Raw genomic sequence first — 26,283 nt, forward strand, 5'->3', positions numbered from 1 at the left:
CATATTCACTCTCCCCGTGCTGGTCTGGCAGTCTCAGGGGGACAGTCACCATCTCTAAAGAACTCAGGGAGAAGCATTTACACCACCATTTGACCCACTCAACTACTGATAGCCAGTTTATGCTTCAATCAATGTTTTCCCAGCCGGAACCCATCAGTCGCTCTTCAGCAGTCAACTGGTTTGTCAGGAAAAGGTGGTTTAATGTTCATGTAAGTTTAGAAAGGATCACCTTAGAAGAGAGGAATCAAGATTTTCCAGTCATAAAAACTTTGGAGCAAGGGAAGATTTACCTGCTTGTCAAACAGGCTGTGCTTGGGGTGTGCAAATTCTGCATTTTCTAATATAAGTAAAATAAGGATTAACTATCTGACTGTGTCAATGTTTTTGCTGTTGTGTTTGGATCTTGTTTTTTAAAGCCCAAACTAGACCACCATCCACTCTTATGCAAAAGGAAGCATTCCTGGAAATTTAGTTTTTACTTCTGGGGAACTTTCACTTTCATGGTAAGTATCCAAGTGGATATTATTTAATGTGATGCCTGTTTCAAAAACTGGTATTATAGTGGAGGGAAACAAGTTAACTAGAATGCTGTTGTTCTGTTTTACCTGTGTTTTTTAGTGGGTACAGCATCCCAAAAACTGAAATAAAATTCCTGTTGTTCCACAGGAAGTCCCCTGAAATGTAGAGCCAGAAGTTCTCTATTTTTGAAATCTGAAATGTATTTTTTAAGGATTTGTGCTTTAATTAAAAGTTTTCAGGCAGCAGAGATTCTTGCATTATTTCTCAGAGCATATATGCGTCAAGCTGGTACAGATAAGAATTTTTTTTGCAGATTTCTTTTAGAATGCTGGAAATGAAAATAAGAAAACAAACTTTGATTATTATTTTTAATTTTACACAATTAATTTTTACAATAATCACTAATATTTTGTATAAAATCAAATACAGTATGCAATATTTTCAAATGAAACACAAATGCATTTTGAACTACTTAATATTACAAGATAATATGAAGCTTTATCTTAAAAATACCTTCAACAAAATAAACTCCCCCTCTGTCAATACATGTTAAAAAAATATGATTAGAAATATACAATTTAAAAATAATCAGGATGAACAGTACTGATAAGTCAAGAAATTTTAGAACTTGGTAGTCTGTACATAAGTTTATGCAAGACAAACAGTCTGCAAACCATTAATATAAAAACTGCAGTGCAACAAACTGGTGAACATCACATTTGTTTTGTTTTTTGTTTTTTTGTGTCCCCATTTTAATGCACGAGTCTCTACAAATCGTACTTTTTCTTATAAATCAGCAGCATTTCATCTATTGTCATACTGAGGCAAAAAGTCTGGGTTAACATCTGAGTTACTGATGCTGTAATGGAAGCAATTTGACCCACGATATAACAGCTTTTGAGTATGTTGTATACTTGTCAATATGAGATCAAGGGAGACTCCATCTGTCATGTATTTGAAAGAGAGCAAAGAATTTCTAAGGAAAAAACTCCTAACTGATGGCAGCAGAAATAACTTCCTTCAGTTGTTCCATGGTTCAATGGTGATGCAGCTGCCACCACACATTCCATTTTGGCACATTAATACTTTGCAATTCAAAAAAAATTTAGAAACCATAGATGCCCTCACCCATGCTCACTTTTCATTATTGTACTTAAGACAGCTTTGGTATGGTATAATATAAATGCTACACAAAGTACTAAAAATTCAGAAAAATAAACTAAGCAATACTATTAGATGGGACACAGTGAGGTAATGAGCTAATTTTCCATATAAGGCTGTAGGAGAGTTCAAATGTAAAATTCCTTTGACATTTATGTGTTTTCTCACTAAGATACTCGGTGGTGGAAGGGATATCCTGACACACATTCATGCCAAATGAGCAGTTTTGGTTTAGCTAGGGTTCCTATTGTGAGTATTTGTTCACTTGTTTTATGGAAATTCACTTTTGATGAACCTGTAAGTGCCAATGGCTCTGGTGGTTATTTTAAAAGGCGGCAAATTCATGTTTGGAAGGGGTGTGAAATTGATTATTTTTAGGTTTGAAACAAAGATGCTAAAAGAAGTAGCTCAGCTGAAAGAAGGGCAAAGCCAAACACAACATTACTAAATTTTTCTTGCTTTCACTCTTACCTTTTCACCTCACTATTTTTATCTCTTCTGCTTTTCAAGATAAGAATTTTCTTCAAAAATGAACACAGATTCATATTTGGACAATATACCTACTACTGTGGTTACCTATATGCCTGTATTTCAGCTAACAGGCAAGTGGCTTATGTAAGGGAAAAAAACCAAACAAAACCAAACTATTTTAATCACTGGATGAGGGTGAATCCTATCCCTCTCTTTTAGATGCTTTTCACCTAGAAGAAAATGGTGGTGAGGGTGAAGAGGAAAACAAAAAAATATTTGGAGTGTGAGTCTCGATGCTCCTCTATTTTGCACAATACAAGCCTCTTCTGTTTTCTTTGTATTCACATTTGCAAATTTTGATCACCCAAACTCAGGGATGCTACCTGTAAGCTTACTTCCACTTTACATCCTGCTTCCCCTCGAACTCATAATGCTCTTGCCACAAAATGTGTTCAAACCAATGTGTGGTTATTGATATTGGCATTCAAAAATCACCAGTCTAACAGCTTAATTTTAATTTAAAATAATGGAGATTGAAACTAGTCACTGAGCCTGCCCATGTACATTCATCAAGAAGAAAATTCTCCCCCGTACAGAGGTAATTTTTATCTTTAGAAACTTCAATTATTCATTGATAAAATTTCAGATCTCTCAGCTTCTACTTTCTACTGTATGAGTCACTAAATCAACAGGTAACTGCATCATATTTAAGGCTATGCGGTAACAGTCCTCCTGTGAGGGATATGCAGCTATAAACTTCAGTTGGCAGACAAGGATATATCACTGCAAAGCCAGCTTTGAGATTTCATAATGTCAGAAGTGACAGGGAAAAAGTGCTGGCAATGTTTGAAGACAGTCTTGTAGTGGATGAAAATTTCTGTTTCAGACAGATTCCTCTAAAAATTACACTGCTTTTAAATAGAGGTAAGATGTAGTTTTCAAAGTGTTTATTAGATGTTAAATACTATACCTGCCCCGAGTTCTAATACCAATCTCAGATGTACAGCATACTTATTTTTCCTTTTCTTTTGCTGCACTCAAAGCTGAAAAACAGTGACATCCACATGTTATCAAGTGTACCAATAAAACCCGGGAAAAAAAATCTTACCTTTTATATATGTAATCTAAAGTTTTACCTAAAATACTTAAAGATAGGAAAAAACATTTCAATATGACAGCACTGCTTTAAAGGGTAAACTGTTTCTCCTCCCCCTTAATATCATACTGGATTTAAAGCAATTACAACTATTTAAAACAGCCATTGGTTCTGAACAACTAAAAAAAATCTATTACCATTAAAAACAAGTTAATTGCTTATAGTTAGTTTCTTCCAAAATAAACAAACCACATAACCTTTGAAATTAATGCACTCTTTGGTAGACAATAGTTACTTTGTGTACTCAATACGGCGGCTTCATAAAAAACATCATACAAAATAAGAAAGAACAGCCAGTTAACATAGGAGAGTACCAATACTGTAAGAAAAAAGCTTTTGTGGTTGATTTTCTGCCTCAAATGGAGACTTGAGCCCAGTCTGAACAGACAACACAGATTTATATATTTAAAAGCTCCTACCATCTTTGCATTTCTGGTGGTCAGCAGCTAAGTGATTGCCATCACAATTTATGCACATGCATCATACATACTAGCAAGCCCTCTTTATAATAGAGAGCTTAAGTATTTACACCTGAGTCTAAACATACACAGATTTTTTTCTTGGTTTGAATGAGGAAGTATTAGCACATTAGAAGAGTCTATCAAACACGTTGACAGTTCATTTTATTCTGCAACTATGGAAGAGATTCTTCTGTTTCACTTTTGCTAAAAAAGTGGAGCCAAAGTAATCATCCTTGAATTAGATCAAGTCCCCTCTAGTCACATCCCCTTCATTCCTGAATATACTCTTCAGCACTGGTTGCTTATTTGAAATTTAACGCAATACCGTTCTAGTCTTTGGGACGGATTGGCTGGTGAAATAAAACATTTTAAGAGAAAAGTTAAATATGTATTCACTATGTATTTCATGCAAACATTTCTGGCAAGGTAAAATGAGCAAACAATACTTCAAAGAAAGAAACAGAAGGTAAGAGTCTGCAATATTAGGTTGTAAAGAAAGCACGGACTAGTCCGATCACAGACAATATAATATTAAGAAAGATTCCACTCCATTTAGAAAAGCAACAGAGGATTCATACAATCACAATTTCATTAAGCACATTTGTTGTAAAGTATTCCTTTTCTCTCTCTCACTCTGAAGTATCAGACTGTAAGAAAAACAGAAAGAATAGCAAAGAAACATTTTTTCTTAATACTAGATTTAGATTACATATAGACAAGCTTTGAAATGCTGCAGGTAGTTCAGTGTTTGGACAAGGCTGCAGAAAGCTGCTTTACATTTCCAAGCAAAGCAAGAGCATATGAGACTGCTAAAATGTATTCTCTTTGTTGATTTTTGTGACATGCCTCTCTGGTTAAAAGATGTAAAGGAACCTATACAATACAATTTTTATACATCTAGCCCCACAGTCCCAATTATTTGTAACAACTTGACCTGCACTCCCTTAAGTACCCCTACCTACCAAAATTTAAATTCTAATCAACTTACTATATACCTACATCTAACTCAGTCCTGTGTTGTAACACAGAAAAAAACCTGTTTAATTTGTCTTACTATGATTCAGTTGGTTTGGATCTGATGTGTGTACCTCGTTAAAATACAAACATGAACTTCTCACTAATAAGCAAATTTACAAGGAAGGTAACTGGAGAACCAAGGGCATCTACAGAAGATGACTGTGGATAACACGCTAGTAATGCAAATAGCAGTGTTATTTCATTCACAAGACAGAATATGTTATGTCTACCAGTATGAGTCTTTCGTAGATGGCAGCTGACATCTAGAGATGTTCTGCAAACAAAACGAAGTGAATGTTATGAACTGGACTGAAATTCTCTTTGCAAAGCCATAACAGAGATTTTTAGCTGTAAATGGCTGTTTTGGCTGAAAAATCATTCTGAGTGCCTCCTGCAATGTCATCTCCAACAGCCCGAAGCGTAGAATGGCAAATGAATTGCTTAGCTCTGCAGATCATACTGCGCTAGGATAGGTCGCAAACATGACTAATATACAGTAAGAACTGATTAAAATGACCTAAAACATCAACAAATTACATTAATGTAAAAATACTGCAAGATGTTTCCACTAGAACTTACCAGAAAAGAAAATGGAAGAATTAAGGGTACACAGGAATGCTGGAGGTTCAGAGAAGGTAACAAGGTCTCGACAAAGACAACGTTGGTTAGGGCATGGTATCAGTTTTGTAAAAATAATTATTCTCCTCTACCCTGCAATCACTTGATCTGGAATAGCTCAATCATTATGAGCACTATGAGGTAATGCAAACTGCACAGGCTTCAAGAAATTAAAATAAGAGATGAGAAAGCAAAGGGATGCTTTAAAGAAAAAAAAAAAGATGAGTTAGTTTTTGCGAAATGCTACAGGTAAAATAAAAGGATACCTATATGATTAACAACAAGGTACTGCATTCTAACAGTACTTAAGGGCAAGGGAGCCCATGAGGGCTGGGAGCTCTTCAAAAAGGAAATCCTAGCAGCTCAGGAGAAAGCCATCCCCATGTTCCGGAAAAAAAGCCGGCAGGGGAGAAAACCAGCTTGGTTGAATAGAGAGATCTTGAGTGATATCAAGAAGAAGAGAAATGTTTATGGGCTCTGGAAGAGGGGACAGGCCTCTTGGGTGGACTACAGGAGGGAAGTGAGATTGTGTAGAGAAAAAATCAGAAGGGCTAAGGCTCAACTAGAAATCAGATTGGCAAAGTCTGTGAAAGATAACAAAAAATCCTTCTATAAATATATAAATAATAAAAGGAGGGCTAGGGAGACCATACAGTCCCTATTGGACGCAGAAGGAACAACAGTGACAGGGGATGAGGAAAAGGCTGAGGTACTTAATGCCTTCTTTGCCTCAGTCTTTAGTTGTAAAGAAAGTCGTTCCGTCTGTGTACTAACCCAGGAGCTAGAGGAGCATAATGAGGCTCCCATGATCCAAGAGGAGGTGGTCAGAGCCTTGCTAGCCCGACTAGACACCCACGAGTCTATGGGGCCGGATGGGATTCATCCAAGGGTATTGAAGGAGCTGGCGGATATGCTGGCCAAACCCCTTTCCATCATCTTCCAACAGTCCTGGAAGACTGGGGAAGTCCCACTGGACTGGAGGCTGCCTGATGTTGTGCCCATCTACAAGAAAGGTCGCAGGGAGGACCCAGGGAACAACAGGCCTGTCAGTCTGACCTCAGTGCCAGGGAAAGTCATGGAGCAGGTGATCTTGAGTGCTATCATGAAGCACATGCAAGAGAACCGGGTGCTCAGGCCCAGTCAACACGGGTTCACAAAACGCAGGTCTTGCCAAACTAACCTGATCGCCTTCTATGACAAAGTGACTCAGCTGCTGGATGAGGGAAAGGCTGTGGATGTATCTTCCTGGACTTCAGTAAAGCCTTTGACACAGTTTCTGACAGCATTCTGCTTCGGAAACTGTCAGCCTCTGGCCTGGGCAGGCGCACACTCTCCTGGGTGGAAAACTGGTTGGATGGCCGGGCCCAGAGAGTGGTGGTAAATGGTGTGAAATCCAGCTGGAGGCCAGTGACAAGTGGGGTTCCCCAGGGCTCAGTCCAGCCCTGTTCAATGTCTTTATCAATGACCTGGATGAAGGCATCGAGTGCACCCTTAGCAAGTTTGCGGACGACACTAAGGTGGGTGGAAGTGTTGATCTGCTGGAGGGTAGGGAGGCTCTGCAAAGGGATCTGAACAGGCTGGACCACTGGGCAGAGTCCAATGGCATGAGGTTTAACAAGGCCACGTGCCCGGTCCTGCACTCAGGGCACAACAACCCTGTGCAGAGCTACAGACTAGGAGAAGTCTATCTAGAAAGCTGCCTGGAGGAGAGGGACCTGGGGGTGTTGGTTGACAGCCGACTGAACATGAGCCAGCAGTGTGCCCAGGTGGCCAAGAAGGCCAATGGCATCTTGGCTTGTATCAGAAACAGCGTGACCAGCAGGTCCAGGGAGGTTATTCTCCCTCTGTACTCAGCACTGGTGAGACTGCTCCTTGAATCCCGTGTTCAGTTCTGGGCCCCTCACCACAAGAAGGATGTTGAGACTCTGAGGCGAGTCCAGAGAAGAGCAACAAAGCTGGTGAGGGGGCTGGAGAACAAGTCTTACGAGGAGTGCCTGAGAGAGCTAGGGTTGTTTAGCCTGGAGAAGAGGAGGCTGAGGGGAGACCTCATTGCTCTCTGTAACTACCTGAAAGGAGGTTGTAGAGGAGGGTGCTGGCCTCTTCTCCCAAGTGACAGGGGACAGGACAAGCGGGAATGGCCTCAAGCTCCACCAGGGGAGGTTTAGGCTGGATGTTAGGAAAAAATTCTTTACAGAAAGCGTCATTGGGCACTGGAACAAGCTGCCCAGGGAGGTGGTTGAGTCACCTTCCCTGGAGGTGTTTAAGGCACGTGTGGACGAGGTGCTAAGGGGCATGGTTTAGTGTTTGATAGGAATGGTTGGACTCGATGATCCGGCGGGTCTCTTCCAACCTGGTTATTCTATGATTCTATGATTCTAAGTTCATGAAATTATACATGAAATCATACCGAAATGCCCATTAGAGGGACCAGCACCCTATTAGCCCCTCTCAGATATCAAGATAATTAAGAACTCCGGAAGTGTGACATTACTATTTAGGACAGATTTGATTACTGGGTTCAAGCATTAAATGTCTGAAATTCTTTGACAACAAAAGTTAGAAGAAAATAAACAGCATGTGGTATGAAATATTTTGGGTAGAAATTTTAGAAAATCCATTAAAATAAGAAGTAGTATATGAAGTTTGAGATCAACCTGATCCTTTGTCCTCAGAGTCACAAATCTGGCAATAGGCCTAAAAGATTACTTTTGAAATAACCATAATTTTTTATGAATTCTATTTTAAAGTTGTTGTTTCATCCTAAGAATGGGTATTCTTATCTCACACAACACAAAGGTCAACATGGAAGTGCATTTTCCAGGAACTGAAAGTCGCTGTTAAATTGCATGTATACAGCTACCAAGAGTTACAAGGAGCTTAAAACTTTGAGAGGCATGAAGAATAATAACAGCAATCAGAATCCCATCACTCTGTTTGGACCAAAAATGACACGGTGAAAATGATGCAAAATGGAGGAAAGCCACCAACCAACCAAACAGGAAAACCCCAAGAAATAGTTCAGATTTTTAATAAAATCTCTTTTTCTTAAAATGCATGTTATTTTTTAACATATTGTTATACAAATCAAAATGTAATTCACAGAGACACTACTAAAAATTCTCTGATTATGATTTACTGCAGTCTACTATTAATGACTATTTCCACTGCCTGATGGAATTTTCGTAACTTCTGTTACCTTCAAAGTAACTAAGAGGAAGGGAAAGAAAAGCTCTGTGGGGAAAAAGCTGCACAAGAGCTTGGAATTTTCAGTAGTATTTGTTCATCAAGCTACATAATTACTTTTTATGTTACTTGCCACCTTTTACTATTCCCAACAAAGGTAAGTCTCTTCAGCACCCAAGAGACCCATTCCAAAGTTTGTCACTATAAGCACAAGACAAATTCTGTAATCGGAAACTGTTTGGAAATGGTTTTAAGCTACACTCCCAGGCTTGTCTTTGATAATGACCTGCAGAGCTACTGTAGAGGGGCATGAATATGTATATGCACAAAGAAGTGTAGTAGTAGTGTGACACATGCTTCTGGGCCAAAAGGCACTTGCAATCTTGCATAAATCCATCCAAATTTAAAACATCATTAACCTTTACTGATCAGGTTCAGTTCAGATTATCAGTCATACTCTCAGCACAACATCTCATACCACTGAGCGCATGCATTTTATACACTTCACTTCTCCACTACTATTGCATTCCAGTTGTTCACCAAACTCCTCCTAGTTTTGACTTCATGTACTGATGAATTACTGATTTAGTGCTGTGAATAACCTTTCCACCTCTTACTCCAAGCAGAGTTTTGGTAAAGAAAGGCTTTCTATTGTTACCAAAAGTCCCTCATCTTCTGTAATTCTGACTCACATTAGGAATTACAATACAAAACTCTCAAAGTTGAAAGCCTTAGCAACATAAACAAATGACATAAGATTTCAGGTCCCAGATAGTCTCCGTACATGGCATAAAACATTTTCCATTGCTAGGATGAGGAGCTGAAGTGTGGCAAAAGCGCCTGTCAGCAATGGATGCCAGTTCAAAGTATTTGCCTATAAAACAGTTACTGGATCTGTAAAGAGGATAACTCTCACCTTTTTAAACTTTTTTTTCTTGCAGCAGACCTGGTAGTTCTTTTAGTAACGTCTGTACTGTCAGAAATGCTAGGTTCAGAGGTTTTATTTTTCTGAACACTGGACTGCAGAATTACTCTGAAAAGGGCAGGAAAAAAAGAAAGATTATATAACCTGAAAGTTTCTAGGAAAATACTGAAAAAAGGATGTTACAGCTACAACAGAGCTACAAAGTATCAGCTGGCTTTGCACAAATCATTCTGAAAGGGAAATTCTTCTGCCTGAAACACATCCTTCTCTTTAAAGCACCCTTGTTAAAATTATGGTAATGCAAGTTGTTATATTAGGAGCGTAGCTACTAATTTAGTTGGTTTGGGGGTGGGTTTTTTGCTTTCAAAGAATGGATTAAATTAATGGCTTTGAATTTCCTGTTAAGTTTTTGGAAGACAAAATGCTATGAGACTGCATTTTAAACTACTACAACAAAACAGAACAAAACAAAACAAAAATCTGAAATATGCAACAAAAACATACATTATTTTCCAGACTGATCCAGAAAGGAATTCAGAAAAAAATGCAAATAATTCTATTTGTGAAGATCACGGTCTAAGTCTCCTGCAATTAACTATGAGGTATTTCCTTCAAATACAGTAGCCTAGGAAAATCAGTGCATATTCTGACATTTTGTGCTTACAGAGAATTACAACACTATATTCAAATTCAGCTTAATATGCTGGTTGTGCTCAACCGCTTCTCTGGAAGGCTCTAAGCCATGTATCAATTACTTCCTAAACAGGAAGATAAATCCTAGTGTTGCTTACATCAAAAACAAAAGCACTGCAGATTGTGAAATGCAAACAACTGTTTTTATCCATCAGCCACCTGGCTTGAAGGAAAACCACATCTTCTGTACCTCTAAATACTTGTGGAGAAACTATAATACTATAGAGACAAAAAGTGACAATTGGTCAACAGAGTCCATAGGTATCTATTTTGTACATTATTTTATATGTCTGTTTCCTAGTCATTCCATCTATGCAAGGTTCCAAATACAAAACTATGCAGCATTTTAGAGATTCAGAACAAAGAGTAACTTAGCTATTACTGTTTTGTTCCCTGCTGTTATCTTCAGTGACTTCACTGAGTCCATCTGTGTCAGCAGACTATATTACACTAGAAATCAAAACCTTCATTAAGTTGTATAAACTGCAGTGTGCTTGCTTAATACTCTACAGAAACTGTTTTCAAGGAATCCTAGATATCAACATCAAATATATCTTCTGGAGCAAAAGCAGACAAGCAGACATTGGAGAAAAGGAGAGTATTTTTATACTCAAGAAATATCATCAAAACCAGAAATGGAAAGAACACCCCTATGCTTTCACTGTTTTAGATGGATTTGATACCAGAATTAGAGTATAAAGTGGAGATAACACAAATTTAATCTAAAATAAATTCTTTACAGATTTTCCTGATCAACAGCCTTATTTACCACAAACTCCTATGTCATTTAGCAAACATAATCACAAAGTTTTAAATTTTAAATTTCTACTTGAACAAGTCTCTCTCAGTATTTCAGACTTGAAAAATCTTTTAACTTGACTGGAAAAAATCCAAACCAAACTGTCTTCTTTTCCTCTGAGATAAGATACAAGATTGTAATGGGACATACTATCAAAATGCAAAGTAGATTCTACGGTAAACGCAACACATGCAAAGTTGCAGGAATTGGTTATTGGAAAGGCTGAAAACAAAACCAGATGCCTTTGACAACATATGCTTCCATGGACAACATAAATTCTTCTAAAAAAAAAAATCTGTTCTCCTTGCATGTCGAAGGTGAAAACATTCAAAAATTCCAAGCTCACTTTATAATTTCTATTGTGCTTGTGAACCAGTTCTAACAAGTTCTAATATTAAGACTTAAAATTCTCTTTTGAGTGCCAGTCATCATACAACATGAATAAATGCGGCTACTCACTTTCAACTAAGATTTAAAAGTTACACCAGTGATGAAAAAAACTTGCATTGTACCTTTTAGCAGTGCCACCAGCAACTTCCAGGACTGAATGGAAAGGTACAAAGGTCCCTTAACCCAGTAACCTTTAGTCACCTAATATAAGCATGACCAAACCATGGCACATGCTACTTGGTTAGTGCTCAGGCAGACAGGAATAAGGAAAAATTATGTTTTCTCCTGAAATACATACATACAATGTGACACTACACAAAATGCATGCTATGTTCATACAAAAGAAAGCAAAAGTTATTGGAACACAGATACATCTAATGGTTATAATCTTTCTGCGTCCATTCTTTCCAGACACCAGAATTTCAGAAAACAGGTCAGTACACAAGGCTTAAACCCACACACCTATGCCATACAGACTGAAACACTATGAAGCGTTATGATACCATCTTGCATAAACACTTAAATATTCACCTTTTCAATGCACCACAGGTAAGTCCTCAATTCCCACAAAACTTACTTTTATCTGATTAAAACAAGAAAAAAAAGAAAAGAGATTCTGAATGGGAACGATGACTTATAATCACCGTATAGAAGTGCACCTTAAAACCAGATCAACAACATCATCATCCACTTAAGACCACTGTATTTATCAAAGGGTAGGTAGAAAAGGGGCTGGCTTATGGGATCAGCTCAGAGCCAGCTGTGAGCACGGCAGAACTTTTACCACCACCTGCTCTTCAGTAGATATGTCATTTATACATGCGATACACAACTTCACACACTACCCAAGAGTAAAGATTAACTGAAATCTCTGTGAACGAAACATCTGCTGAATGATCAGACGTATCTCAACCAGACTAAAATTTTACACTTCCAAGGATGATAAGACTTCAAGGAAAACAGATGAGGTCCCATTTATACTATCTTCTTATGTGGTGTTACAACTAAACACCCAGAGCTGTCTTCAGGCCTAGAACTGTCAGTTTAGGAGCAGTAACAGTGCTATCTGAGATTTTTTTAGTAAGCTACTGCATATATATTTAATATAAGAGAAGAAGCTGTCTTTTATGTATGGATTTTTGATTTAATGCAATCAGACTAGCAGCCTCACCTGACAGCATGTTTGACAGATAGGTTTTATAACAGACATGAGATGAGGCTATAGTGGAGGAAATCCTCCCAAAATCTCAGCACTGAAAAAAAACCAAACCCAAACTGTATTAGAGAAGGTGAGACCTTCAGGACACCTATCTTACTGCTCTGTAACTGTTCATGTAAAATAACATGTCATGCTGTACATGAAAACAATCAGCTTCCAGAAACATCAAAGGAAAGTTCATCTGATGTACACAAAGATGTTCTAACTCAATGAAGTAATAATTTTTTTAAAAAAAGAAAGAAAAAGCAGAATGCTTCCTGAATGCAGGCTACAGGATGCTGTAATAGCCATACTACTAAAATAGGTAAGCTATATATTGTATGAAGTTTTCATCTCCAGTTAATCCATAGTGGAATCATCACTTGGTAGTTTTCAACCTAATATACTCCTCAAACTCTAGACTAGTTTATACACTGTCTTATTCAAGCTAGCATATTAGTCTTCAAACAGATCAAAACTAACTCAAACGGATCACTGTTATGTTAGTAGCAGCACCTTTTAAATAGTTCACTACCTCTTGTCACCATTTAACTCAGTGTGGGGTTGGGGAGACAGGTACACCACCAGGACAAAAGCCCAAACCCCACAACCCAAGCCAAAGTTCACAAAACTTGAAATGCCAACAATATGCCTTGGAGAGAAATCAATCTACACAATAAGCAGTTTTACAAGAAAAATTACCACAGTATCCTAGGGAAGGATGAAGGGAAGAGAGGTCACACAGAAGCATGTCTTCTTTGACCTGTGAGAAGTACTTTATTCTTCCTAAGGATACCTGGTTTGCGAGGTCTGAGAAACGCAATATTGCTTTCTCCTTCAAGACCTCCTGATTCTTCGGCAAAAGGGCCTGAAACCTCTACCACTGTTCCATGTCATCAATAGAACAACAAGTGACTGGCAGCAGCCCCAGTAACCTGATTGCTTGGATTGTTACTCATTTAAAACATTATGGTCTCTTCTCTTTCCCTCTACATAGGGAGTTTTTAGACAAAACAGAAATCTTAAGTGAAAGAAAGGATGATAGAGTGATATTGATCTTACAGTACAGGAAAAAAGGGACAGATAATTTTATTTTTTTTTAACCTATGTTTAGAAATCTGAGGCCTGACTTCTGGAAAACAGACAAGAAATACTGCTACATGTGGTGTAAAATTTTGAAAACAAGCATCTCATCTAAATATATTTTTGACAAAGTTAGGGAATGGGAAAAAATGGGAAAAAAACCCCAAACCACAGCTAGAATCACCTCTTATTCTTTTTTTTCCTCCAAAAGAATAGATTAAGATGACCTCAGCTAAGTCTAACGGGATAAATACGTTGTGTACAAGTCCCTCAATTCTCATTCTTTAGTTATTAGGTCATTTACTTCAGAAGAGGGAGTCCCATGCTTTTTATAAGTGAGGGAAAAAACGTTGCAAGAAAGATAGAAACTCATAACTTTAATGTTCTGCCAGGAAAGAAAGCCTTTTCTTACTTAGTACTCTAGTGTAAAACATTTTTTCTGACCTATTCTTTCTCTGAGAGCACTGAAATTTCAAGTGTTCACCTGAAGTAACCATTTTGCTTTGAGGATGGTGGTGGTGGAGCAGCTCTAGTGAGATGCAGTAGCAAGTAAAAAGTTCTGTTTGGGTTTCCTGACAATTCTGCATGCTGCTGAAGTTTTGTTTGGCCAAAGATGGAAGCTGTCACATGACGGAAATATTGCACCTTTTAAGTGGAGGCAAGGGACAGTAGTCAACACAGCCACTCTGATGAAAGCAGGGTGGGGAAAGAGTGAAAACAACATTTGAGGAACTAAAATGCTTTTAATGCCTTACTCAACAGCTCCTGAATCCAAATAACAGAAAGAAGGGATTCAAGTAGTCTCATAAGGCTCTATAAAAAAAAACAATTGAGAACAAAATAAGATGAAAGCAAGTAAACAAGCGAGCCTTGACCTAATACTGCTAATACTGCCTCACCTTCTTCTACATTAAGAGGGAAAAAAAAAGCCCCACTTTACTGCCTCTTATGACACATAATACTACAATCTCTTAGTAAAAACAAAGACCTCCTGATATTTCTATCCAAGTCTAATTTCGGGTATTTCACATGAGTAAAACCATCCTTTAGGAAACTAAGCTCCTCTGCAAGTTCATGAATTTCAAAGTTAAACAGGAGCTACAATCTTCATTTGCAATACACAAAGAAAAGGATCATATTTTAAAGCAGTACTTTTTCCTTTTTACAAACACAGTTTTGTTTATTTGCAGAAGCATGCAGAGAAAAAAAGGCTGCAAAATTATAAATTAACTGAATTATAAAAGCTCTGCATGTTTTTGTATTGCAAGCCAGCCATAAAAATCACTCAGTTATTCCAAATAATATATACGAAAATACAACAAAGCCAGAGCAATGAAAGTCACTCTTGCAACAAGCCAGTAAGAAACATGATATGAAAACATGCATTTATGAGACGTACTAGACAGAAAGCGTGAGCTATTGTAGAGAAATGGAATGGGACACTTACACAGTGGCTCTCTCTCAGGGGGTCCTGATGGTTACTATGTTCTTAAACCATCTAGACAGAATAGCAGGCTGGGCAGAAGGGAGCCACATACAATCCACCAGATGACAATGCTACACAGTGTAGCCACCAGCATAGCTAGGAGCCATCTAAAAAAGTGGGTGGAGGGGGAGGAAAAGATGAACAAAAATTCAAAGCAAAAGCTATTGGTGCATTTTAGCTTGTTTCAAATTCTTCAAAAGCATACTGCTTTACAACCTTTGCCAAGCATTTTCTTGCATATTCTATGACTGTAACAAACCATGCAACCATAAATTGCCAAATGTAGTATCCAGGTATTGCTGAAATCAAAGCAAATTTTCTGAAATCCTAGTAAAAGTTGTCTATTCCAAAGGAAGTCTGCATCACTCTTTTGAAAGTAAGTGCATGCCGAAGCAGTACATCTCTGACCACTTGCTGCCATGTCTTATGCAGCTTGATCAGCTTATACTCATGCAACCTACTTTACAATTGTATTTTTTAATACTAGAACATTAGAACACTAGAACATTCCAGACCAGTTTGTAGGAACAAACAATTCATGTAAACACACAGATGACATGATATGTTATCTTCTTGTGAAGCAAAAAGTTAATTCATAAACCCTTGCCAAGGGTTAAGAATATTGCTTAATTAGAACATATACAAAGTATTCATTAATCAAAGTATAGAGTTTATACAACCAACTCCAATAAAGGTTAACAAATTTTGTATGCAAATCCATTGAGACTTAAACATAAGCAATGCCTCCAGCTCTCAAAGACGGCAACTGTCACAACTCCTTGTGCTTTTATTTTGCCTTTTATAGTTGTTTGTCTTCTGTGAAATAAAACCACATTTTGAAGTTTCTTTTTGTTTGCTTAAGTTTCATTCACCGCAAGATTAATTATCTTGATGAGCCTGTACTAAAGCGGAAAAAGCCTGACACCTCTTCCAGTACGGAAGACTTCTGACCCCTGCTGGGCAGTCAAATACTCCTATCAATATTTGATTTAATAGTTGTAACACAAAAAATATAGCAAGCTCTATATTGATTTTTCACCAAATCACTCCAGTACAATCTACAAACCATACAAATGATGCGGGCGTACAGGAAGAAAGAAATACCAACTCCTTGTGCCACAATGCACACTATAAAAAACAAGCAGTAGGAGGGGCGGAGAAGGGGGGAAAAGAAGTTGGGGGAGGAGAAGGGAAAGAAGTTGGGGGAGGAGAAGGGAAAGAAGTTGGGGGAGGAGAAGGGAAAGAAGTTGGGGGAGGAGAAGGGAAAGAAGTTGGGGGAGGAGAAGGGAAAGAAGTTGGGGGAGGAGAAGGGAAAGAAGTTGGGGGAGGAGAAGGGAAAGAAGTTGGGGGAGGAGAAGGGAAAGAAGTTGGGGGAGAAAGGGAAAGAAGTTGGGGGAGGAAGGGAAAGAAGTTGGGGGAGGAAGGGAAAGAAGTTGGGGGAGGAAGGGAAAGAAGTTGGGGGAGGAGAAGGGAAAGAAGTTGGGGGAGGAAGGGAAAGAAGTTGGGGGAGGAAGGGAAAGAAGTTGGGGGAGGAAGGGAAAGAAGTTGGGGGAGGAAGGGAAAGAAGTTGGGGGAGAAAGGGAAAGAAGTTGGGGGAGGAAGGGAAAGAAGTTGGGAGAGGAAGGGAAAGAAGTTGGGGGAGGAAGGGAAAGAAGTTGGGGGAGGAGAAGGGAAAGAAGTTGGGGGAGGAGAAGGGAAAGAAGTTGGGGGAGGAGAAGGGAAAGAAGTTGGGGGAGGAGAAGGGAAAGAAGTTGGGGGAGGAGAAGGGAAAGAAGTTGGGGGAGGAGAAGGGAAAGAAGTTGGGGGAGGAGAAGGGAAAGAAGTTGGGGGAGGAGAAGGGAAAGAAGGGGAAAGCCATCAGCTAGCAGAATCACCCCCCACAGAAAGACAGCAGGACAAACGAAAAATTGTCCTTGGTCTGTGACTGTTGCTGTGTTACTTGCAAAAATCTCACAGCCAGGGGTCACCATTCCTTTCTTAGCAATCAAATGAGAACAAGATGTCTTACAAGTCTTGTATTCTCTTGTAGTTTAAGGGCAGACAGAAAGGTTTTCTTCCTACAGCTGCTACAAGCTACAACAGATGCAAAGGTGACTATGAGCTTTCTTTTACATGTGGTATTTCAGTATTTGTACAAAATAAAGAGACTGACATACCAAGTTCCCTGACAGAAATGCACCCCTCTTTAATTTTCATAATGAAATAGTGCTGCTCTCTACCTTTCAGATCTACCAGCCATTATCCCAAAGGCCACGGGATTTAGGGAAAGTTCCCCTTCAAGCAGAGGGAAATGAAAGGAAGCTAAAGATTTTCCTTTCAACTGTCCTCCTCTAGATAGCCGACTTTACTTCAGCAAACAGTGCATACCTTATTTCAGCCAAACACCACCACATGGAGTCATATTATTCCATTTTTATACTACCACAGGAAAAAGATAAGAGAATGTTTGTCATTAAACGGAGAGTAAAGCATTCAAGAAATAAGGGAGCTTGTAAAGTACAGACCACTGCAATAAAAAACAATGCTGAAAACTAAAAATCCAGTAATCCAGTTCTTCAGTCAAGTTCTGCTGTCTCCTTCGCACTCTCCAAGACTTCATAGAAACAGTGAATCTCGCATTTATTCTAGATGACTAAAAGCAAGCAGCCTTGCCAACACACTTTTGGAGGCAAAGGGAAGTATGTGTAAAGGAGAGGACAGAAGTACTTCCTGCATTCATACATTCAGAAACTGACTTACGTTAGCGGAGATGCAGCTGGACCTTTTCTCTGCCTTCTACTTTTCAGAGCACGAAGCATATCACCTTGTGTTACACAGTTTGTTTCATCTTCATCACTGTACTGGATAAGTGGTGCGGGGAAGGCATAAGCAAGGTTAAAACACAGACAATTAAACATTTAAGAATCAATCTTATCTTAAAACTTAAAGGTAGAATAATCCCAACAGGAAAGTTATGCCAGCATAAAATCAAAGGAAATTCACTTGCATAAATATAATTCTGTTCTTTCCAGTTTCCTGTTTGCTGCTTTTAAAGTTGTAAATCATTAAGTGGTGTCACAAATTACATGCTTCAAAATGCTGCCTACCTTTAACACAATGGAAACATAATACCAAATCTTTGCTTAGGTACAGTACAATCTTCATTCAAGTACGGCATTTCCCCTTTTCACCTGCCTTTTTTTTAAAAAGCTGTACTATTATTTCAAAAGGCGGCAGCAAAATTACTACAGAAGTTGCAATTAGTCAGAAACTAAAAAAGAAAAAATACTTTCATCCTTTTAAACACACACAATGAAGTAAAAAGACAATCCAAAATAAAATCACAGTTGTTTTGGTTGCAAATCATGAGTACTCTGTCTGTACTAGTGTTTACCTAATTACTAAAGACTCAAGTATAAAAAAGATGCTCCTACTTCATTTCTGTACTACACTTCATTTCTCACACTTCCTATCAGTACCTTTTTTCCCCTCTCATATCCCTTGATATAAAACAGAAAAAGAATCTGATTCATATAATTTTAGTGTACTCATAAGTTTGATCAGAACCTGAGAGATTCACAACAGAATTACAACTTTTACAAGAATACAATATTCAGATGGTTACCAGTTCAATGTCCTTTTGGATGGTTCTCCTGTTTCTTGTGTCATTAATTGAAATATCATCTACTCCTGACAGAATTCTTCTTACAGCAAGTTTATCATTTCCCTTCAGTTTTGCACGGAAAATATCTCCTTCTGCCCAAAGTTCTGCCTGTTTGCTACCATAAAATGAAAAAAAAAAAAAAGCACCAAACACAGTGAATTAACATTAAAGATTACTAAGTGCACAATAAAAAGACATCTAGATCTATTTTTTAAATAATTTACAGTCACTGTACTTACTCCATCAGGAAGTGCTGTTGTGGTCCAATCACTGAACCAGGCCTATTTATTCTAATCCAGGCAATAGTTTCAGCAGCTGTCATCCGATAATGCTTCATAATGTAACAAGCAATAAGTGTGCCAGTTCGTCCAAGACCAGCTGCATAAGGTAAAAGAATGGCTTATTTTATACACTCATCTTCCTTCAGAATCTGTTGTAGCTACAGACATTATTACTAGGACAAACAGATACTCTCCTAGTTTATTCAAAAAACCTGCTAGTGATCAAATTTTTAAGTGCAACTCCCCTTTCAATTTTTTTTTTATTGTTTACACATACAAATTTACTAACACATTTGGGGTTTCTTGCCAGTGGCAGGGGGGTTGGAACTACATGACCTTCAAGGTCCCTTCCAACCCAAACCATTCTATGATTCTATGATTGTTCACATTTTTTTGAGTGAGATAACCTTCCAAAGCCAGTAACTTTACAAGAACCTATAAATCTATCTTTATTTACCTATCCATCTGTGAATATGTATAAAGGGATGAGAATGTTTTTATGCATGATATAGAACTGTTGGCTTTTACCCAAAATGCTCTACGCCTCTTCTTGCAAACTGATCATACATTGCACTGAAACCAGTTGCTCTTCCAATTCCTCCTCTAATTAACGTTACTTTAGTTTCCAAGGAAAAGATACTTTACAATAAGCAAGTCTGGATACTGGCAACAGGCAAAAAGTACTCCAGAATGAGGAACCTTTATTGCAACAGCCATCAAAACAGGTCTATTTATCTTGGGAAACTTGAGAAGGAAAGGACAACAGCTCCAGCTAAGTATGTCCTCTCCTCCATCACTTGCTGTAAATATCCAACCACACATCACCTTCTCCCATTTAACAACCATTTGATTAACACCAGTGCAAAATCTTCGGTATGGTCCAATCACCAAGACAACCACACAATACTTCCCTTATCTTGCCTGGATTTAAGAATAAGCCACAGCATTCTACTCTTTCTCAGGAGTAAAAGCATACTGAGGAACTCAAGGTAGTCTAGACCATAAGTACGAGGAATACCAATGTACATCTCAATCTGAATGAAAACAAAGCACTTATACCACCGATACTCAATATTCAGACATAATCAATTAAGCAATATGCCTGAATCTATCATCTCAGTGGAGAGTTAAAAATACGCACTTGCTTCCCAGCAGTCAAGATGCTGTTCCTAAAAATTTTTTCACTTCACAGTAAAATCTCGTTAAATGTGCAGCAAATGGACAGCAGATCCAGGAATAAAAAAGTAGTTTTTGCAGGTCTCAGGCAAACGGGCTAAGAAAAGGCCTTTCTCCTTCAATCACTGCATTATCAGATACGTTAATGAGGCAAAGTTTGTGGAGAACACACGTATGATAGACTAGTAAAGAGGCTGTGTGAAGGGAAATATAGTTCCTCTAGAAACACAGGAAATTGTATCTTTAAACTACCAGTTCCTCCAGAGTTCAGCTGCCAAGGAACAGATATTCAGAGCGTGCCCAATGTAGATAGTACAAAGCGTTTCTGGGGGATAAAGATTCCTGTGTTTCTGGAAGAATAATCATTATGAATCGCCACAAAAAGCTGCACTGACATTTTCAACACTTTAAGACACAGTATATTTAACCCTGTATTTTCAGAAAGGTCTATGAACCTTTCCAGGATTTAGAACACCTGCTCAAAACTTCCTTTGAAAGTGCTAATACTTTCTAACAGGAAGAGCTGATAATACTGGAAAGCTCACTTTCCCCAGCCTCATTCTTGGAAATAGCTGGGAAGATTTTTCTGGAACTTAAAAAAAATTAGAAGACAAAGTACAGAACAGAAGCACAGAAAGAAACTCTAATGAAAAGCTGCAGTTTGGCAGAGGCATTAGTAAGTAGATATAACACAATTAAAATGCAAAACATCTCAGGAACAGTTACTACAAGCACCACTTGTAAGATAAATTGGTTTCACACTATACCTTTGCAATGAACAGCTATAACACCTTCAGCATTTTCACAAATATTTAGAAATTTTTTAACTATAGTATCACTAGGTATGCTTCCATCAGCAAAGAAGAGGTCAAAATGCTCAAATCCAGCATCTGTAAATCGTTTGGCATCATACAGTTTTTTGTTGAGGCGTATTATAGTAGTAACTTTATGCTTCGTGAAATATGGGAAATAAGCCTCTGGAGCATGGTGAGGATAGCCTATTTGAAAAAAAGAAGGAAAAACAAAAAAAAAAGAGAGTAAGGTTCAAACTGCAGAAATAAACTAAGACTCTAAAATCAAGAGATGAAAAAAAACTTTCAAAATAGAACTCACTTTCAACATAAAGAAATAGACTAACTGAAAATGGAATTTTAACATAATTGCCTAAGGTCAGATAGAATTAAACCAAGCATTAAAATTTTACTGCCAGGGTTCTTATAAAAGAAAAAGAGCCAAGAGAAAAATACACTGTTTGAGGAACAATTTTTAAAACTTGTTCTTACTGATAACAATCAACTAAGAAAGCAGTGGGCTTGTGTCCCCCACCTCCTTTTTTAAGCATACCATTTTCAATTTTACTTCTTGAATGAGGTCCACTGAAGGCAATGAATTTGTTTGGTATTATCCAGTTAAAATCTCCATTTTCTTCTCTCTGTCAAGAGAAAATGCTTGGTTTATCATTATCCCTGTATTTTCAGGCTTTTCCTTATTGTTTCAAAACACATGCTAGATAGAACTGACATACAATTTTTGCCAAAGGAACTTGTGCTAGTTGCTGGCTTTCTGTTTGATCAAGAGGATGCCAGATGCTCTCTACCTCACTTTCCTTGCCTGTCTTTCCCTTTTTCAGAGTTTTAGAACAACACAACTGATGCCCTGCAGATGAAGGGAAACTTTCAATCTTTAATTTTCTATAGGTTTCCAAGTTATGACCTTGGCCTTACCTCTGTTTACAATCCAAATAATGATTTTTTTAAATCCTAAGAACACTTAATTTTCTCTTTACAGATAACTGGCAGCTTTGCATTTATAAGACTGCGTATAGCCAAGAGTTGCAGTCCTTCATTGTCACACTCACTTCCCATGCCCCAAAGTGAATTTTACAGCCTTGGATTTTCCCAGCCCTGTTTTCTTCTTTACCTCAAAGTGTGTTATTATACCTTTGCCATGTGTTCATGGGTACACACTTCAATCGTTCTCCAGAGTTAGACTTGGACTTGTATTCCCTTGAGTTTGTCTTTCAGACTGCTCAAGAATATGCACAACCTCTAAAAGGCAGCCCAATTCCTACTTCCTGATCATCTTACAGGGCTTTAATAATAATAGGAAATAGGTATTTATTTCCATCTCCCCACCACGTTTGAGACTTAAACATGAATTTTACTATTCACTCTCTGACCATACATATTTATTCAACAATCAAAGTTTAAAAAGACAAAACAGAAATTGGACCTAATACTTCCAAAAAATGCACATATAATAAACAATCATCTCAGTATTATTAACAGCAAAGAATCCAGAAGACTGATTCTGAACACTTACTTCATAATGCTCATATTCATTTACATCAAATGTATTGAAATCCAGGAAACCATACTGCAAAGCCTAAAATTCAGAATACAGCTTTTAACAAAGACAATACCTTTTCAATAAGGACAGTTTACCACTCTTCTAGGTTACTGAAAGCCCCTTACTATGTGTTCTACCCTTTGAGAGATATTTCTGCATATATTTGAAGAAATACATATCAACTCAGTCTTGGTTCAAAACAGTAAATTTTAATGTAAGTGAAGTTAGACAAGAAAATCCGCTCTCTTCTATTTTCATCAAACCCTTGCAAAATTCCGGAGTACAGAAGTACTCAATCTTTTTATTGCTGCTAGGTATACAAAATAAAAAAAAAGAGAAAAATAAAAGGCAAAACTTATCTACTGAAATTATGAATACATTCTAAACTTCATATTCAAGGATTGCAAATACTTTTATGCAGAAATGCTATCCACTGTCATTACAATGTTAATATCATCAATAATTTTAAATGGTTTGTAGACACACAGTCTAAGCACTAGTGTGATCCTTGATGTCCCTTAATTATCCCATAACAACAATGAGTATTGTAGAAAAAATATAAACGTTTGTGTAACTGGCTTATGAAGTCAGAAAGCACAAACTCAAATAATTCTGAATCTCCAGATACTCAAGACATTACATTCTAATCTCATCTTTCATGGCATAATATTCTTTAGTTTTCCTTGTTGCTCACTAGTAGTAAGAATAGCAATTCACCACTCTTGTCATAGAAGCAGCCAATATTAAAACATCCAAAAAAGCTGAAAATCACAAATCTGCAAGTATAATTTGGCAGAGACACCTATAACATGAAAGACAGTCGTAGGGTGAAGAGAGCTGCAGAATTCCCCATTTCACTACTCATACAGATTAAAAAGAATGCATGTAACATCCCCCATCCTTCGTGGGACTGGGAGGGGAAATAACCATGTTACTTCACCACTGTTTTGCTATATAACACTGGATTATGATAATTTGTAGTTAAAAAAGCACCCATATTCCAACATTTCTTCTATTTGTATTACTAAAGCAAAACATGAAACCATTAACACATGCTGCAAATGCCCAAGAAATATCACTTATCAATCCAAAACAACTTTCATACCCTATATTCAGCTTAAAATGTAACACCAGGCAGGCTGTAATAAACCTGTCACACAAATCTTATGGATTAGAGGTGTAAATCACTGTAATGAAAGATTACATAAACAGAATTTGGAATTTCCTCCTTAAAAATCTTCAGTAGTTGACTATCTAAGGTACTGGTTGACTTCTACACATGCTGTATCTTGAAGTTTTGTTGCAGTGCATAATACACAACAGCCTATGCAATTATCAGAAAATCTACTGTACAGCTCCAATCAGATCCTAGCTTCCTAAGTAGTATTTTTCTGCTGGGCAATATTTATCTGATCTTCTACGATATGAAAAATATTGTTTTACTGACCTTGTTTATTGCATGAAAACAGTCCAGCAATGTCAGATGAAAACTGCTAGTACCAAAGGAAGCATCCCTATAAGATATCATAACCAAAACAGTAAAATTATCCTATTTTAATTCAAGTGAAAGCAATTGAAGATATTTCTCCAAAACATTTTTTAGAAATTGCTTCAGGATAAATGCTATTATAGTGAAATAATTATGGCAAATGATTACTTAATTTACCCCTGCCTTGCATCTTACAATAATAACAAAACATAAAATAAATTACCTCAACAGATGGACCTAAAGTAAGGTCACTCCAGTTTCAGTTCTAGTAAAGCAGAGACATTCAATTTCTGACATGAACATGTAATGCTTCAGTGTTCATATCAAGAAAGAAGGACAACACAAATTCCTTGTAGCAAAAAATAATGCCTAAATTAGTTTCATATACTAACATACACCCTGATAACATTTTATTCTGAAGTACACTTTCAAAAAAGTGAAATACTAATACACTGCATTTTTTCTTCAAAATCCATTCAAAAGAAAATGCATTCTAGGCACACATGAACAGCATCTTAGTACTACAACTGTAAGATACACATTTGTATAGGTGTATTAAAAAACACTCCTTAAGATGCATAAAATAGTTCATGCTTAAACATGAGGACAAATTGGTTTTCACTAAAACCCGTTCTTTCAATTTTTAAAATTCTATTAATTCAGGTATGGCATTAGTACATGACCATTATTAGATTCCATAAGTGCTGCAGAGTAAAGCACTCTACAGGAATAAGACAGTCAAGTCAGAAAATAAATTTAAAATGAATCTACATCAGATAATACTACATCCTAGCAGAAGACACCCTTTTGAGATCATGCAACCCTCATTAGCAGAGAAACATTAATGTTTCAAAAAAGTAAAAAATACGTTCTGTTCAAATTGCAACAGAGAGAAGGAAGAACTTTTGAAGAACCTGGATGCTTCCTCTACAATTGCTTTGCATCCTTTTCATCCTTAATGAATGTGTGAAAAAGTGAGCCAAAAAAAAAAAAATCAGCAGGAGAAGGAAATAACAGAACCCCAGTCCGGTAAAAGAGAGGATAGGTAAAGGTGATATGTACTGAGTGTGTGTTAGTTCACCTGACCAGCAAAGAGCAAGTGGATTAGGCCTTCTACAGACAGATAGGAGCAACCTCATATTCACAGCTCCTGGTACTCAGAGGGGCAACTTCAACCACTCTAATATCTGATGGAGGGACCACACAGCAGGACATAAAATTAGGGAAGTCAAAGCTCAAACAGAATTGAATCTGGCCAGGCATGTCAAAGAAAACATAAAAGGCTTCTGTAGGTATAAGTGACAAAACAAAGACTAGGGAAGATGTGGGCACATTGCTCAAAGAGACTGGGGACCTGGTTACACAGGACATAGAAAAGGTTAACGTATTGACTGTCTTCTGTGCCTCAGTCTTTACTAGCAACACTAGCCTTCAGGAATCCCAGGTCCCAGTAACTAGGGGGAAAGGCTGGAGTAAGGAAGATGTACTCTAGGTGAAAGAGGATTGGGTCAGGGAATTCTTCTGGAAACAGGACATATCTAGGTCCGTGGATCCTGATGGGATGCACCCGTAACTGCTGAGGGAGCTGGCTGATGTCACTGCAAGACCACCCTTCAATAATCTCTGATTAATTACAGCAGCTGGGAGAAATGCCTGAAGACTGAAAGAAAGCGAATGTCATCCTCATCTTCAAGAAGGGCAACAAGGAATACATAGGAAAATACAGATGAGTCAGCATCATCTCAATTGCCAGAGACATAATGCAGCAGCTCATAGTGCTAATAATTTCTAGGCATATTAAAGATAAGAAAATCATAAGGAGTAGTCAGCACGGATTCATCAAAGCAAAATCATCCTTGAGCAATATGATAAACTTCTGCAATGAAATGACTGATCTGGTGAGGTGAGAGCAGTGGACGTTGTCTTCCTGAACTGTAAGGCCTTTGACATTGTCTCCATAAATCCTCAGAGATAAGCTAGTGATGTGTGGCCTGGTCAAGGAGACAAGTAGATTAAAACTGTCTGGATGTCTAGGCCCAAAGGGTGGTGGTCAGCAGCACGAAGTCTAGTTGGAAGCCAGCAACTAGCGGTATACCCTAGGGTCCTATATTGCATATGATCCTGTCAATATCTTCATTGATGATTTGGATGAATGGGCAGAGTTCCCTCAGCCAGTTTGCTGAAC

The 26,283-nt window shown here is 37.7% G+C and overlaps 1 protein-coding gene across 12 annotated transcripts in view; it reads right to left on the reverse strand.

The window, feature by feature from the left end:
* Nucleotides 1-534: 534 nt before the first annotated feature.
* CDC14B (cell division cycle 14B) overlaps nucleotides 535-26,283 on the reverse strand; it is a 50,487-nt gene continuing 24,738 nt past the window's right edge. For 2 of the 12 annotated variants that reach the window (XM_069880609.1, XM_069880604.1), the window contains exons 6-14: nucleotides 24,057-24,123; nucleotides 22,583-22,645; nucleotides 21,605-21,692; nucleotides 21,028-21,258; nucleotides 19,043-19,181; nucleotides 18,765-18,918; nucleotides 17,900-18,000; nucleotides 9,503-9,619; nucleotides 883-3,194 (exon numbers count right to left, since the gene is read on the reverse strand). In XM_069880609.1, the coding sequence (XP_069736710.1) occupies nucleotides 3,146-3,194; nucleotides 9,503-9,619; nucleotides 17,900-18,000; nucleotides 18,765-18,918; nucleotides 19,043-19,181; nucleotides 21,028-21,258; nucleotides 21,605-21,692; nucleotides 22,583-22,645; nucleotides 24,057-24,123 (1,009 nt within the window). In that variant the 3' untranslated portion in view covers nucleotides 883-3,145. Of the gene's footprint in view, nucleotides 848-882; nucleotides 3,195-3,214; nucleotides 4,122-9,502; nucleotides 9,620-11,924; nucleotides 11,977-15,121; nucleotides 15,268-17,899; nucleotides 18,001-18,764; nucleotides 18,919-19,042; nucleotides 19,182-21,027; nucleotides 21,259-21,604; nucleotides 21,693-22,582; nucleotides 22,646-24,056; nucleotides 24,124-26,283 lie in introns of those variants that run through there. The other 10 variants (XM_069880605.1, XR_011339415.1, XM_069880613.1 and 7 more) reach the window with 10 other exon arrangements.

Source organism: Phaenicophaeus curvirostris, chromosome Z (assembly GCF_032191515.1).
Source record: "Phaenicophaeus curvirostris isolate KB17595 chromosome Z, BPBGC_Pcur_1.0, whole genome shotgun sequence".
Taxonomy (NCBI): Eukaryota; Metazoa; Chordata; class Aves; order Cuculiformes; family Cuculidae; genus Phaenicophaeus; species Phaenicophaeus curvirostris.